The sequence below is a fragment of the Silurus aristotelis genome (assembly GCF_946808225.1).
Source record: "Silurus aristotelis genome assembly, chromosome: 22".
NCBI lineage: Eukaryota > Metazoa > Chordata > Actinopteri > Siluriformes > Siluridae > Silurus > Silurus aristotelis.
This window is the reverse complement of record NC_139595.1, coordinates 14,207,035-14,222,202: the sequence shown is the minus strand read 5'-3', so window position 1 is coordinate 14,222,202 and position 15,168 is coordinate 14,207,035. Positions and strand designations below refer to the sequence as shown.

General features: G+C 38.5%; 1 protein-coding gene across 3 annotated transcripts in view; it reads right to left on the bottom strand.

Annotated features, from left to right (window-relative positions):
• Positions 1-15,168, bottom strand: part of atm (ATM serine/threonine kinase) — a 67,304-nt gene that overhangs the window by 3,467 nt on the left and 48,669 nt on the right. For all 3 annotated transcript variants that reach the window (XM_083525400.1, XM_083525402.1, XM_083525401.1), the window contains exons 45-62: positions 14,756-14,872; positions 11,164-11,389; positions 10,853-11,020; positions 9,892-10,011; positions 8,367-8,578; positions 7,803-8,010; positions 7,556-7,684; positions 6,479-6,616; positions 6,240-6,378; positions 6,065-6,147; positions 5,622-5,762; positions 4,892-5,008; positions 4,462-4,611; positions 3,439-3,604; positions 3,006-3,092; positions 2,817-2,931; positions 438-501; positions 209-354 (exon numbers count right to left, since the gene is read on the bottom strand). In XM_083525400.1, the coding sequence (XP_083381526.1) occupies positions 209-354; positions 438-501; positions 2,817-2,931; positions 3,006-3,092; positions 3,439-3,604; positions 4,462-4,611; positions 4,892-5,008; positions 5,622-5,762; positions 6,065-6,147; positions 6,240-6,378; positions 6,479-6,616; positions 7,556-7,684; positions 7,803-8,010; positions 8,367-8,578; positions 9,892-10,011; positions 10,853-11,020; positions 11,164-11,389; positions 14,756-14,872 (2,526 nt within the window). The remainder of the gene's footprint in view (positions 1-208; positions 355-437; positions 502-2,816; positions 2,932-3,005; positions 3,093-3,438; positions 3,605-4,461; positions 4,612-4,891; positions 5,009-5,621; positions 5,763-6,064; positions 6,148-6,239; positions 6,379-6,478; positions 6,617-7,555; positions 7,685-7,802; positions 8,011-8,366; positions 8,579-9,891; positions 10,012-10,852; positions 11,021-11,163; positions 11,390-14,755; positions 14,873-15,168) is intronic.

The following is a 15,168-nucleotide window of genomic DNA, read 5'->3' as shown; positions in this document are numbered from 1 at the left end:
CATTTTTGATACCTCGTACATTTGTATATCTGGAATATTTAATAAATGTTTTATTTATATTTCATTAATATTTATTCCTCTTGTTATCTGAAGTAGTCTTTCCAAAAAAAATCAAAAAAATAACAAGATATAATTATTTTTTGTCGATATTGCACATATCTAGTTAGGACGCATTAATATCATATATCAAAAGGGTCTGCGTGATAACCTGGGTTTGCGATGACTTTCAGGTTCCTCTCCCGCTGGTGTGGGGTTGAGGGTAGCATTAAGCTCAGCCTGCTCATCCTGCTGCTGTAAATAAAAGGCCTTGAGTGGGTTCATGGTCCAGTCGAACAAAGGATCATACAGCAACACCTGCAATCCAAAACACAGACACGTTAAATTTTCCAGATTCTGTCCCATATTTCCAGATTCTGTAAATCCCAACCTCCCCTCACCTCCACTATGGTCAAGAGAACCTCCTCAGAACTCCTCATGACCTCCATTGTCTTCTCACAGCACCTTAGTTAAATAAATAAATAAATAAATAAATAAATAAAAATAGGGAGAAATCTTAATTAAATGTACAGTGCATCCGGAAAGTATTCACAGCGCTTCAGTTTTTCCACATTTTATGTTAGAGCCTTTCTCATAATGTCAATGTGAAAGAAGTGTGTTTGAAATCTTTGCAAATGTATTAAAAATATAAGAAATCACGTACATAAGTATTTACAGGATTTGCTCAATACTTTGTTGAAGCATCTTTGGCACCAATTACAGCCTCAAGTCTTTTTGAGTATGATGCTACAAGCTTGGCCACCTATATTTGGACGGTTTCTCCCATTATTCTTTGCAGAACCTCTCAAGCTCCATCGTGTTGTATGGCGAGCGTCGGTGCACTGCCATTTTCAGATCTCTCCAGAGATGTCTAATCAGGTTCAAGTCTGGGCTCTGGCTGGGCCACTTAAGGACATTCACATAGTTGTCCCTAGCCATTCCTTCATCTTGGCTGTGCGCTTAGGGTCGTTGTCGTTTTGGAAGATGAACCGTCGCCCCAGTCTGAGATCCAGAGTGCTCTGGAGCAGGTTTTCGTCAAGGATGTCTCTTTGTACATTGCTTTATTCATCTTTTCCTCGATCCTGACCAGTCTCCCAGTTCTTGCCACTAAAAAACATCCCCACAGAATGATGGTGCCACCACCATGCTTCACTGTAGGGATGGTATTAGCCAGGTGATGAGCGGTGCCTGTTTTTCTCCAGAGTCTGATCTTTGTTTCTCATGGTTCTTCAGGTGCCTTTTTGGCAAACTCCAGGTGAGCTGTCATGTGCCTTTTACCGAGGAGTGGCTTTTGTCTGGCCACTCTACCATACAGGCCCGATTGAGATGTTTGTTCTTCTGGAAGGTTCTCCTCTCTCCACAAAGAAATGCTGGAGATCTTTCAGAGTGACCATAGGGTTCTGGGTCACCTTCCTGACTAAGGACCTTCTCCCACAATCACTCAGTTTGTCCTGGTGGTTCCAACCTTTTTCTATTACGGATGATGGTGACCACTGTGCTCATTGTGACCTTCAATGCTGCATTTTTCTGTTTCCTTTCCCCAGATCTGTGCCTTGATACAATCCTGTCTCAGAGGTCTGCATACAATAACTTGAACTTCATGGCTTAGTTTGTGCTCGTACATGCACTGTTAACTGTGGGACCTTCTATAGACAGGTCTTTGGACTCCAATCAAGTTGTAAACATCTCAAGGATGATCAGTGGAAACAGTTTACACCCGAGCTCAATTTTGAGTGTCATGGCAAAGGCTGTAAATACTTTTTTTAATTTTTTTAATTATTCAATAAATTTGCAAAGATTTCAAACACTTCTTTCGCATTGTTGTTAAGGGGTATTTAAAATCAAATTCAAATTTTATTTGTCACATACACATTCATAAAGAGTACGACCTAGTGGAATGCTTTCGGAAAACTGTCCAACACTTAAACATGGAAAAATAAACAAAATTTAATGTAAGGATAAAAATTTAATAAATAAAACAAGTATGAAGTATAGTAAAAGTATAGTATAACTAAAAAGTATAAAAATAACTAAGAAAAAAATAATATATTTATTTATTTATATATTTCATACCTTAAATAAATAACAATAAATAAATAACAATAAATAAATAACTATAAACTATAATTTATAACTATAAATTATAGCCATAATAAACCATAGTACTTTGGATACTTGAGTACATTTCAAGGCAAATACTTTTGTAGTTTCAATCAAGTGAACGTTTCAATGGAGCACTTTTACTGAAGTTATATTTTACCGTGTATCTCTATTTTCACTCAAGTACATGGTTTGTGCCCACCACTGCACACACATTTGCGCACACACTCACACACTATGGTCAATTTAGAAATGCTAATCAGCCTACAAGGTAGGTCTTTGTTTTGGAGAAGCAAACCAGAGAAGCCAGATGAAACCCCTAAAGCACAGTGAGAACACGCCCTCTGTGAGACCTTTGTGCACACTGGTGGAAGTAGGAAACCTAAAGACTATGGAACTCAAATCGGGACACTTACTTGGTGCCATTGAAATATAACATAGTTTAATTTTGGTCTTGTTGGAAATTAATCTCCAAACTACTCATAATCTCCTGGCAAAGGCAAGCTGGTTTGAGTTCTGATTTCGTGGTTAGAACATTTGCGTCATGTGACTGCATCATGAGCTTCAGCTTCATATCATTAAGCATTCACAAACGAAGCCCTTTTTTGTCTTGTATAGCTAAAAAAAAATCTGATAATTAATCATAACTACTGGCAATTCTAACAAAATTACCAACTGACCTTCTGAAAACTCCTTCTACACCGGTGATGCCCATACCATCCACAATGTCTCTGGACAGCCTGAAGGGCACAGTCTCTGGAGTGGGCAAGATCTTTCCTTGCTCAAAGGCGACGCCTGTCAGACAAATTAAGTATGTTTAAAGTTGAAATCGAAGGAGCTAACAAAACAGGAAGTGGGTTTTCCCTTACCCAGGTCGATGTGCACCAGTTCTGCTGTCTGCTCGTCTATCAGAATGTTCTGGATGTGTCGATCACCCAGTCCAACGATGTAGCCCACTGCGAGAGAAACAGCCATTTAAACAATCAAACACAACACAAATAGAGCTTTCAAAGTGGTTTAGTTTACACAACAATAAACCTGAAACCAGACATATTTTGCAATCTGACTTCTAAAACGTACACTTTTATTGATTTAAAAAAAAAAAAATGCATTTTTAATTGAAAAAAGAGGAAAAAACAGCCTCATTAATTACTATTAGTGTCACATGATGAATTAATTGGAACCTTTACGAACAGCCATTGCTGCCATTGTTGCGAAAACAAGACATTAAAGATGGAAATGTCGTTTGAAAATCTGTTTCTTACAAAAAATGTTCAAGAAAAAAGCCTCTAGTGTCAATACCTATGGAGGACGTAGCCACACTGCGTGTGTATGCCAGTCTCTTCTCCATCCATGTGGCTGGGTCCAGGAATCTCTCCATACAGAAGTAACGGAAAACGGGACGGAAGTTCTGGCACACTTCCATGTAGGCCTGCAGCTTTCTGTCGAATTCCAGCTTCTGGGCTTCCTATATGACGATCGTATAGCTCTCACAGTTAAAGGATTATTGAAATAGGATTTAGAACAATGTGTGAAAAACACGTGATGCACAATGTAAGCTGTAGTATTACAAAAATGACCGTGATCCATCCAGCCGGAATGATCTTTATGGTTACACACATCAACATAGGTGTGTGACATGTCACAATAATAACCAGAAATCAACTAACCCTGCTGTGATTTTTAAAATCACGTGATGTCATCAAACCCGTAATCAGTAAATTATCGCAACCTAAGCGTGACATAAAAACATTTAGAACAGCGGGTTTAGTTGATTCCTGGGTATTATAGCGACATCACGTGATGTCATCGACGCTGAAAATAAGCATAATCACCAAATTACTGCAACAGAGGTGTGAGACATATCAAAACACTCAGCACAGGGGGGTGGGCTTATTGATTTCTGGGTATTGTAGTGACCACTCATGGCGTCCTCAACCCCCAAAAAAGAGCATAAACACCAAATTATTGCAACATAGGTGTGTGTGTGTGTGTGACATCAAAACACTCAGCATATGGGGGGGTTGTTGATCTCTTGGTATTATAGTGACATCACGTAATAACAATAACATTAACCTTGAAAATGGGCGTAATCACCAATTTACTGCAATATAGGCGACCAATGAGAATCACATGAAGTGCTATCCCTTTCCTTCACCAAACTTCATAACCCAGAACCGAGTGTGAACATGTACAAGAGTGTTAGACGTCTGTCTGAGACGAGCTCCTGCCTAAGTTTTAGTTTCTCTTAAATTCAAGCTGCATTAAAAAGACAAACTAAAATACCGTATCCTATGATTCCTACCGCATTAGCGTGACTATTACCATCATTTTTTTGCGACAGGTCAAGCTGCTCCAGTCCAGAGGCCGAAAACGTTGGTGCGCTCCCTTCTGATGGTCCACTAAAAACTCTCCAATGGGGACAGTACCTGAGCACCACTCCAGAACACCGCTTCTCTGAGAGAAAGGCACCACCTGACAAGACAGACTGGGCATTGTAGCACTTTATTTCGGGCATTGTAGCACTTTTTAGGATATGTAAAAGAAGCACATCATGTGCTATTTTAATACATTTAATACATTTTTAAAATGTAAAACACTTCCCACATAATGTTATATGCTCATCTTTTATTTTTTATTTTTTATTAATATTTTGTCATGGTATTAAATTGTGTATACTAGGAAAGAAAATAGAATACAAATTTAAAAAAATTTAAAGAAGCAGGAAAAAAGTATATATTTTTTTTAAATCGACCTTGTAGCGTCGAATGTTGAGTTTTCTCCTGCGTGTGTCGGCATTGCGCTGCAGCAGCGTGGAGCACATCTGAAACACCTGCTGCATCACTGCATCCTGCCTCAGATCATCCTGCCCCTGTACAGCGGCAATGTGATGATGATGATGATGATGATGATGAGAAGAGGACAAAAAAAGAATTAAGATGAAGGAGGTGAAAATGAATAAAATTTAAAGAAGAGGGAGAAGAAAAAAACATAACAGGAAATAAAATAAAAAAGAAATGACATAAGGGGAAAAAGTAGTAAGAAAAAAAAAGATCAAAAGAAAAAATATGCACACAAAAAAATAATGCAAAAGAAATGATAAAAGAAAAAAAATGGATGAAAGAATTAAAAAAGAAAGGAAAAAATGTGAAAAAGGAAAAATTTAAAAATTTAAAAAGTAGACACAGTGATCAAGGAGGAATAAAGAAAAAGAAGAAAATTTAAAAAATGAATAAAGGAGAGAAAGAACACAAATTCAGAATAAGATGTAGAAAAACAAAGAGAAGAAGAAGTAATTAATTTGTAAGGCATCTAAAAAAATGTCCTTATGTAATTGGTATTTATGATTTTTTTTGTGGTTTAAATCACAACAGAAATATTAGTTTATATAAGACTTCAATAATCTGATCAGTGCTTATATTTAAAGCATTTGCAAGTCATTTATTTCTAGTCTGTGGATGTATTTTTGCCCTCATTAGTCTCACCTTGACCAGCTGCCTCCTGTTCTGACCATCCGAGCCCATGCAGTCAATGATCTTCGGCAGGTTGACGCCTCCAGCCAGGTGGAAGTGAGGTTTAAAAGATCTGACTGTCACCAGATCTTCATATTCACCTGATGGATCCACCTGTATTAAAGCACACAAACAGTAATAATACACATACACACAGCCCAAGTAATAACAGATACTCTATAACCACGGGTTCTTGGATCCTCTACAAAGTTGGACGCACACAATGTCCTTGAATGCAGTAAAAACACATTTTTCCTCGAGCTAGAGAAGACCAAAACCTGTTCCAGCGTGGCAATGCCCCTGAAGAAAGTTCAATGGTCAGGTGTTCACATACTTTTAGTTGTGTAGTGTAAATTTTTGGTTCAAATTATTTTATAATAAAAAAAACAAAAGAATTGACATGGCCTCTACTGTACCTTGATTTCCATTGTGGGGATTGTGACATATCCTAGATCTTTAATCTTCATGATGGGTTGATCTGTTGGGATGGGAATTGCCTCTGTACAAACACACAAACAATTCTTAGCATTCTCAAAAACAATGATGGTGATTAAAAAAATCGGAAGACTTCACATGACAGAAACGACTCACTCTTCTCAGTTTTATGCTTGCTGGCATCCATGTACGCGAGGGTGATGTAGGCATGGCAGAGGCTTTCAATCTCCCGGATCAGCTGGCCCTTCTTCTGCTGGATGACATTTAGGATTTTCTGTGCCACTTCAGCTCTGTCCTGTTATGTCAGTAAAACCGTCATATCAGTATGCGCCTCATGTAACCCAAAACGGTCGCTTAAAAAGAAGCTGAATGAGCTCATTAGGTGTTATGCGTACCAGGTCCAGGGGCGAAGGCCGCGCGCTGCTCTTGGACAGACGGCTGCGGGAAAAGTGCTCGTCCTTGTTGGCATTGACCAGAGCGAGAATGATGAAAAGCGTGTGATGAGGGTGGTCCATGGACGACCTGCAGATCAGCTGTGCAGCATAGACGGTTAGATTGGCACACGTCATCTTTGAGGCGTGACAAAGCGATCTGTAGTTCTGCTGACATTCTGCTTCAGTCCCAGAATTGTGGCGTGTTTTGATGACCCCCTAAATGACCCCAGACATGGCCTACCCAGGAGTCTTCAAGAATGGTGATTAGTATGGGGTAGTATTCTCTGATTTGGGGTGGGCCAGACAAAACACCAAAAACTAAAAATATGCACTTTAACGACTCTGTTGACCGCTGGTGAGAGTAAGGCCTCTCACAAGGTGGGAGACGCGCACATCCTGGCAGCGTCCCAAAGTATCGTACTGCTTATACGCTGCTAAGCTAGCCTGCTATGTGAAACGTGAAATATTTGTTATAATTTTGTCGTATCGCTATCATCCGTAACTCGGGGACTACTTGTATAACCAGTGACGCCACAAACAACAAATAGTGTACATTGAATAAACCAATAGACCAATATTTTACAGAATCTTGACACTATTTTTAAGTACAATCACAACAAACGGAAGCTCATCAGACATAATATTTTATCTTTAATAGATTCCAAATTCAGTCGCCACCAACTTGCTGTCTATATCAACCAACTACATTCATTTCTGGACTGGGGTGCATTTCAACCCAGTGTTTTGTTTTCTTATGCAGTGACAGTTTTGTTTACCAAGAGTGGCCCACTTCATGGCCCATTTCCGGCCATCTTAATGCCAGAATTTACCTTTAGTAGGTGACTAACATTTTTTTTTATCAAAATGATGCCAGTGAAAGATTGGTCCTGTGACATTCCAAACTTTCTAGACTGACCTTCTCAACCTGAAAATGTAAGGGAATGAATGAAGACACAACCAGGATGATGACATGCTTTACCAATATGCAGACAAGGAAAACATTATCTGTAAATATTGAACTATTTTTAAGCAAGGTACCTCATTGAGAACAGTGTGGAATCCCACGTCTTCAGATGTGACCGGATTGGACACTTTGGTGCCCATGCGTGCAGCGAGTTGGTACATGAGGGGCAGGAACTTGTAAGATGGGATCTTGCTCACCCCTTCCTAAAATACACAAACACATGGTAACTGTGAGGACAATCAAACTACCACAAGCATTACAGGTTGTCTAGGAGAACGAGGGTAAATCTCGCATGCCTTCTGAAACATACTGCTCACTCACTTTCATCAGGTCATTGACGCTTTTCGTGTCGGCGTTCTCCAGCCAGAGAGATGCCAGCCGGAACACCCAGGGGTCATGTTCTTCGCCCAATGCGAGGCAGCGCATATAATTCTCCACTGCTTTGAGCAGGAAACGTCTGCGGTCAGCCTTTAAGTTCTCCAAAGCGCGGACATCCAGCGTCAGCTCTCTCTGCACTTTCACTGTGTACCTGCACCAACGCCGACACCAATGGTAACGTGATTTATACATTGAATCTATGATGAACGTGTAATGAAATGTAATTCTGAATTAGAGGTCAAAAGATTTTAGCTACACTGTTACCAGGTTGAATCGTACTGTAACCTATTAATCAGAAATTTTTTTTTAATTGGATACTGAAAAAAACAACACACCAAGTAAAATAGTACTGAACTTTATTACAAAAATAAAAACCAGTAATGAATTATAAAAATGTGATAAATAAAATGAATAATAGATACTGCATAACGCAACCCGGAAAAACTATCTGTATGGATATTTGCTCTATTCTGAACACATAAATAGGTAAAGTTAAATAAAGCTGACCTGTTATCAATGACTTTTCTCTCCTTCATGAGCACTACTTCCTGTCTGGCCTTGTCCAGCAGTGCTTGTTTGTTCTCAAACTCCGATGACCTCATGTAGTTCTTGATACTTTGATACTGTGCGTCAGAGAAGCGGGCGAGTGAGAGGAATGCCTGAGTTTTCTGCCGCTGAATTTTAGGTTCTGAAGATCCGCCCTGGCCGACAGTGACAGCCTGGGCAAAACAAAATAACAGTGCATTTTATGTAGTGCTACCATCTCACTGTGAAGGTCTTGCAAAAGCACATTCCATCAACCCATGATTCCTTTCAATTTCTTCTTTTTAAACCTAAACCTAATTCATCCTGATCTGTGGATGGAGTTTTTTCCATTTGGAGACCATTTGTTACAGAGCAAGGTTAAACTCAAAAACAATGGAGATAGATTTGAAATGTAATTAATATAAACAGTCTGCTACAATGGCTTAGAACTGAAGTTTACCATGAAGAGTTTTTGCATTTAAGTGTCCATCAGTAAACAGTTGATAACCTCAACAATGATGGAACTATAACGAATGGGCATTCAGTGTCACCCAGACCAAGATGGATTCCCTTCTAAATCTGGTTCCTCTCAAGGTTTCTTCCTTATACCATCTCAGGGAGTTCTTCCTTGCCACCTTCACCATTGGCTCGCTTATCAGGGCTAAACTTATGGAGAAATGTATACATTTAAAATTGATATTAACAATTTATTTACTTCTCTAAAGCTGCTTTGGGACAATTGTTAAAAGCGCAATACATATAAAAGTGAATTGAATTCTTATTTGGACACGTAGGATGTACAGTAGAACCACATCTATAACGTTTTCCTTTTCCTGATTTCTTTATCTGTGTAGAATTCTTGAGTTTATACCAATGCCTGATAGGAATTTCATAAAAACTGCGACATCAGAACTGTGTTTAATTGAAAGAATTTATCAACGCAGTTTTATGTTGAAATAAGGTAATTTTTCGCTAAAAATATTATTATTAATTATAAAATGAAGTAATAGTATACCAAAAATAGAAATTAGATAAACAGGGGACGACTGCATATTATATATATATATATATATATATATATATATATATATATATATATATATATATATATATATATATATATATATATATATATATATAACTATGTGCTAATACTCATTTTCCTCACTTGAACTTCAGACTATAGATATAGCCCTCCTAATGAATTCATAGTAATGTCCCTTTGTAGCACAATGGTGGAAACTGAAGAACAGTTACAAGTGACATTGCTGCAAATGTTTGAAAAGGTTGCTTAGTCAGATTATTGATTATAGATCATTTTATTTTGTTCTACAACACTGAATTTAAAAGTTAAAAACAGCATACTCCGTATTATCTCGTGATTTAATGAGGCGCATGATCACGTGCATCTCTGAATATGCATAACTTTCCGTAGAAATCCTTTGTAAAAGTTTATGAGACACCATGAAAACATTTTGCTAGAAAAAAAGCCTTATAAACGACTCACTCTCTCCAAGTAAGTTTCCAGTATTACAGCAGGACTCTCTAAACACGTCTCAGCCAGCCAGCTGCCACACAGCCTTAAACACTCAGCGTACACTGGCATCACAGCAGGGTTCACATCCACCTGTAAAACACACACGCACAAATATTCAATCAAATTATCCAAGCATTCCCGTGAAGCACCCGTCATTCGCATACCCAAATATTTTTATGCACCTGAAAATAGGGTAGGTTCAAACAGGTTTTCGAATTTTATTGTTTTTTGGGAAATTTAAATTCGAAATCTGATCAATTCAGATTTAGTGTTTGATGTCAAACTCAAAGGTCATCAATTAATAGGAAAAACAAGAAAATTGGCATTGGTGTTCCAATACGATTGAAGTAGACTGTATGTATAAGCATGTAGTATATAAAAACACAAGACGCATAGTATTTTACAAGCTGCTAAGTGTTTTGAATTGATTATGTAATATAGTGATGCACTATATTCTGGGTCATGTGCCTTTAACTGAGGAGTGGCTTCCATCTGGCCACTGTACCATACAGGCCCGGTTGGTGGAGTGCTGCAGAGATGGTTGTTCTTCTGGAAGGTTCTCCTCTCTCCACAGAGAAACACTGGAGCTCTTTTAGAGTTCTTGGTCACCTCCCTGACTAAGGCCCTTCTCCCCCGATCACAGAGTTTGGACGATATTTCGCTTTTTATTTTGAATACATGTGCAAAGATTTCAAATAAACTTCTTTCACATTGTCATTATGGGATATTGTTTGTAGAATTTTGAGAAAAATAAATCCATTTTGAAATAAGGCTGTACCGTAATGTGGAAAAAGTGAAGCGCTGTGAATATTTTCCGGATGCACTGTATAATACATGCTTGCTGTTTATGAATACTCTTTGGCCTTATAAAGCCCTCATTGAATATGAATGAGCTAAACTGCACTCATACTGCAGATGACCTGACACTCACCAGATCCTCCAGTTTATCGATCATCTGTTTGAGTAATCCCAGAGCAAGGCTTTGCTCCTTCTTTACCCAGAACACTTGCACCTCCTCCAGCTGCCACTCCCATGATGCAGAAGTGCTTCCACTCTCCGTGTTCTGCTGCTTCATCTGATACAGCGCCCGCTCTGCCAGCTAGTACACAAAACCACCAAATTTTCACACTTTTAATATTTTACTTTGGGTCTTTAAAAAGCTTCCTGATGAACAGATGAAAATACCTAAAAAAGTATTATTATTATTTAGTGTATAATTGATAAGCTCTTGCACATGCAGACCTGTGTGTTGCCTGCAGAACGCGCCAGCCTGCACAGCTCCATCAGGTGTGAAGAGTAGGTGGAGCTCAGGAAGCTCTTCCTTTCAGGCTCAGTCTTGCATTTGAGAAGCATCTCCTGAATAGATGAACGCAAAGCCAGGATGGGCTCCACCAGGCTGAAATCGCTGTCTGTCAACAGGTCTAAGTGCTGATGCCACTTCCTACAGACGTCCAGCTGGCTGGATTCGCTAACATACACAAACACGCACATAAACAGCAGGGCATAGAGTTACTTTTATGGAGTATTTATAGAAGGAGTCTCCAGCGTCAGCCATAGATTCCAGGAGTCCAGAAATGGATTTTTGGTAGTGAACAAAAGACGTCCATAAAGAAAACAAACGCATCCATAAAGCTGTTTTCATTTTATTGATTTCAGACATTAACAGAATGATTGTAGCTTAAAACCTGAAAACAGGTAAGATGTGTTGTTCTTTACTTAATTAAAAGGAAACCTTAGAATGCAAGACCCTACAGTGCATAGCTCAGACAGCTGAGGGGATTATAGGGGTCTCCCTCCCCTTAATCCAGGACATTTTCCATACATGCTGCGTACACAAAGCCTCTGCCATTGTAAAGTATTCCTCTCACTCCTCCCACAGTATGTTCAAGGCTCTGCCATCAGGCAGGAGGTTCTGAAACATCAGGACTACAAGATTCTGAAACAGCTACCTCCCCCAAGAGTCCTGAACACCCTGGTGCCACCCATCACCTTGCTCCCACCTGCTTAACTGTGCACTATAGACATTAATAGTCACTTAATGGACTTTTACTGTGCACTACAAATGCACAGTAAACATCAGAGATCAGACACAGTAGCTGCAGACATCTGCACTCAGGGCCTTTAATTACTTACTATAGACATCCATTAATTCCATTAAAATATGACAAAAATGCTTGAGTTGAGTTGATTTGAGTTGAAACCTGCATGCCGACGTGCAACATTTGATGCCGAAACACTGGGGGGAGATGTTTCCTGGCTGATAAAGTGACATCGTTTGAAGTCACATGCTTGTTAATGAATAAACTCATGCAGGCATTGAACATATCAGAAATACAGCACAGTGGGGAGAGTGGCTTTCTGTGTACCATATTGATGTTGTGAGGCATCATGAGACTTCGCGTGGGCGCTAACGAAATATGTGATCAAAACTTTTGCAACGTAGACTTGCTAAATGTGAAAGCACGTCGATTGTTGGGTTATATAGTGACCCCGTCCCCTCAGAAAATAACCGGGAACACAGATGTGCGACATATAAAAAAAAAAGCTCTGCACATAAAAAATAAAAAGAACTGCACTTTGCAGTAAAGAAAATGTCAGGTGATGAAGTTCTCACTATCATGCAACACTCATGTAAATTCTAGTTCATTATTAAAATTGTCAATTGAGAATGTCATATTTTATTAAATTAGTGCTTCTTTTACAGTGCAATAAATCTCGCAATCTCTAAACAACTATTACGCTCAAGCCGTGTGGCCCCTCTGTATTATGTATCATCATTTCTACTGTTTTGAATGAAATTTTTATTCCTAATAATAAAACTTCACTGTTTAAATGCTATATGACAGATTTCATTCGGAGTTTTAAAATCCTGATTTTAACTTTCATTTGCTGTAAATACACTTTTTAAAGCCTTCAGAATTTCTCAGAATGTAGACAAGGCCGAAAATGTCTAAAATCTGTATATATACAATACGGCACAAACGTTTTAAGACAAGTGTGGAAATGGTATCGTGAAGTAAGAATACCGTTTTTTTCGGACTATAAGCTGCAACTTTTTTCCTATGTTTTGAACCCCGGGCCTAAACAATGAAGCGGCTAATTTATGAATTTTTCCTGGGTTTTTTCCGGTTACACAAACTCTTCAAGCCAAAAAACTGAGCGACATAACATTAGACCAATGACATTTTAGAACGGAAACGAAAAAAAACGCACCTTACCTGTGTTCTGAGCTGCACAACTTCAGGAGAAAATTTTATTTATTTTTTTTTTAAACGCACGACGATGCCAAATGAAAAACTACAGAGAGAAATAGTTGTGAAAGGAAGGAGGAAGACAGTGAACAATGACTTTCTTGGTAGGCTACTGTTTAGATACAAGCCGTTGTAACGCGTTGTATCAGGGTGAAGGGAGAGCTCGCTAACTCCATTTGTAACAAAAATCATATAAGAACAGACAGGTTTCCAAAACTCGTGCTTTTTTATTTTTCTTGGCAACAGCGTTACGGGTTAGTCAAAGAAACTTAGAAATGAGCATCAGAAAATAATAAGGACATATTCCTCGGTCTTGCACACATGCAGTAATACCGGAAAATGCAGTGCCAGGCTATTCTCAAAATACCGCTATGCTCCTAAAGGAAGCGCAACATATTTCACCCGTTACACCGTGTGTAATGTGTCTTTCGTTAAAGCCTGTGTAAAGTTCATTAGTGTAGACGGCTTATAGACAGGTGCGGCTTATTTATGTTAAAAATAAAAATATTTGTAAAATTCAGTGGGTGCGGCTTATATATGGGTGCGCTTTATAGTCCGGAAATTACGATAGTTAAAAAAAAAAATTCAAGTGTTTGTTTATTTTAATTTAATAAACAAATTGGAAAAGTAAATGAACAGAAGATCAACATTTGGTGTGACCAACTTTTGCCTGCAAAACAGCATCAATACTTCGAGGTTTACTTGTACCAGAGGTGGGAAGCAATGAAAAACAAAACACTTTGTTACTGTACTGAAGTAGATTTTTCTGGTATCAGATTTTTTCTTTAACTATTTATTTTTCTTTAACTATTTATTTACTTTTTACTTTCACTCATTACATTCTGACACAAATATCTGTACTTTCTTCTTACATTTTCAAAGCAGGCTTTAGCTTTTACTATACTTTAGTTTGAATTTTTTGGTGACATGATCGGAATTTTTTCTTTTTATTACGCACTGTTTTCAGCCCTTAAACCTATTTCTTTTTTCAACCCACCACCAGTGTATCATTTCCTGGCTCTCATGCACCACAGACGTAGGCTATTTTAGAAAGATAACAAAGAAAGCGGCTGAAGGCAACAAGAACGTTGCCTGGGGTTAACGTGGATGAGACAGAGGAAGTCAGCAATGTAGAGAAAGGAGACATTCCTGATCACGTGATAATCATCTTCTTTTCTTTGCTTGTGGTCTATATGGTGGATGTTCAGATCAAATAAGATGTGAGATCCAGTTACCAGCATGACACTAAAACAGGTAGTAGTAATAGCTACCTTTTACTTAAGTACATGTTAGAGCCCAAACTTCTTTGCTTTAACTTGAGTAAAAAAGTTGTAGTCAAAACTTCCACATTTACCAAAGTCTTTTAAAACATGAGTATCTGTACTTTTACTAGAGTGAAGGATGTGTGTACTTTTGCCACCTTTAAAGAAGGAACTCGGGTAGCAGGTAGGTTGTTTCGACTTACACATTACATTCATATTTTTGAAAGCATTCTCACTTTACAGCATTTTTTCCCAAAATGCCTAAAACATACACACACACACACACACACAGACACACACAGTATATAAATATGTATGTACCTTAAAAGCTGTTTGACACTTTGGATTTCCTCGATCATCTGCAAACTGCGCAAAGCTGGATAAAGAGAAGACACTGCCTCCAGACTGCCACGACAGAGCTCCTCAACCACACGGACTCTAAGAAACCACACACAAAACCCAAAAAATATTTTAAAAACATTATTCTGGGCAAGCATTCAGACCAGAGTGTGACTGTGAGTATCAACCCAAAACTAAATGTATTGCTAATGTAATGTGTAGTGTTTTCTAGAATTCAGTGTTTAACATTGTGCTCAAACATCATCTAGTCTCTGTTAGTCCACTAGGGGCGCTCTCGTAGGTTTTGCCACAACGGATCATCCGTCTCTCTATCACTCTGTCCTCTACATCTGCCTCTTTCAAACCAACCACCTCCACGTCTCTCTCACCACATC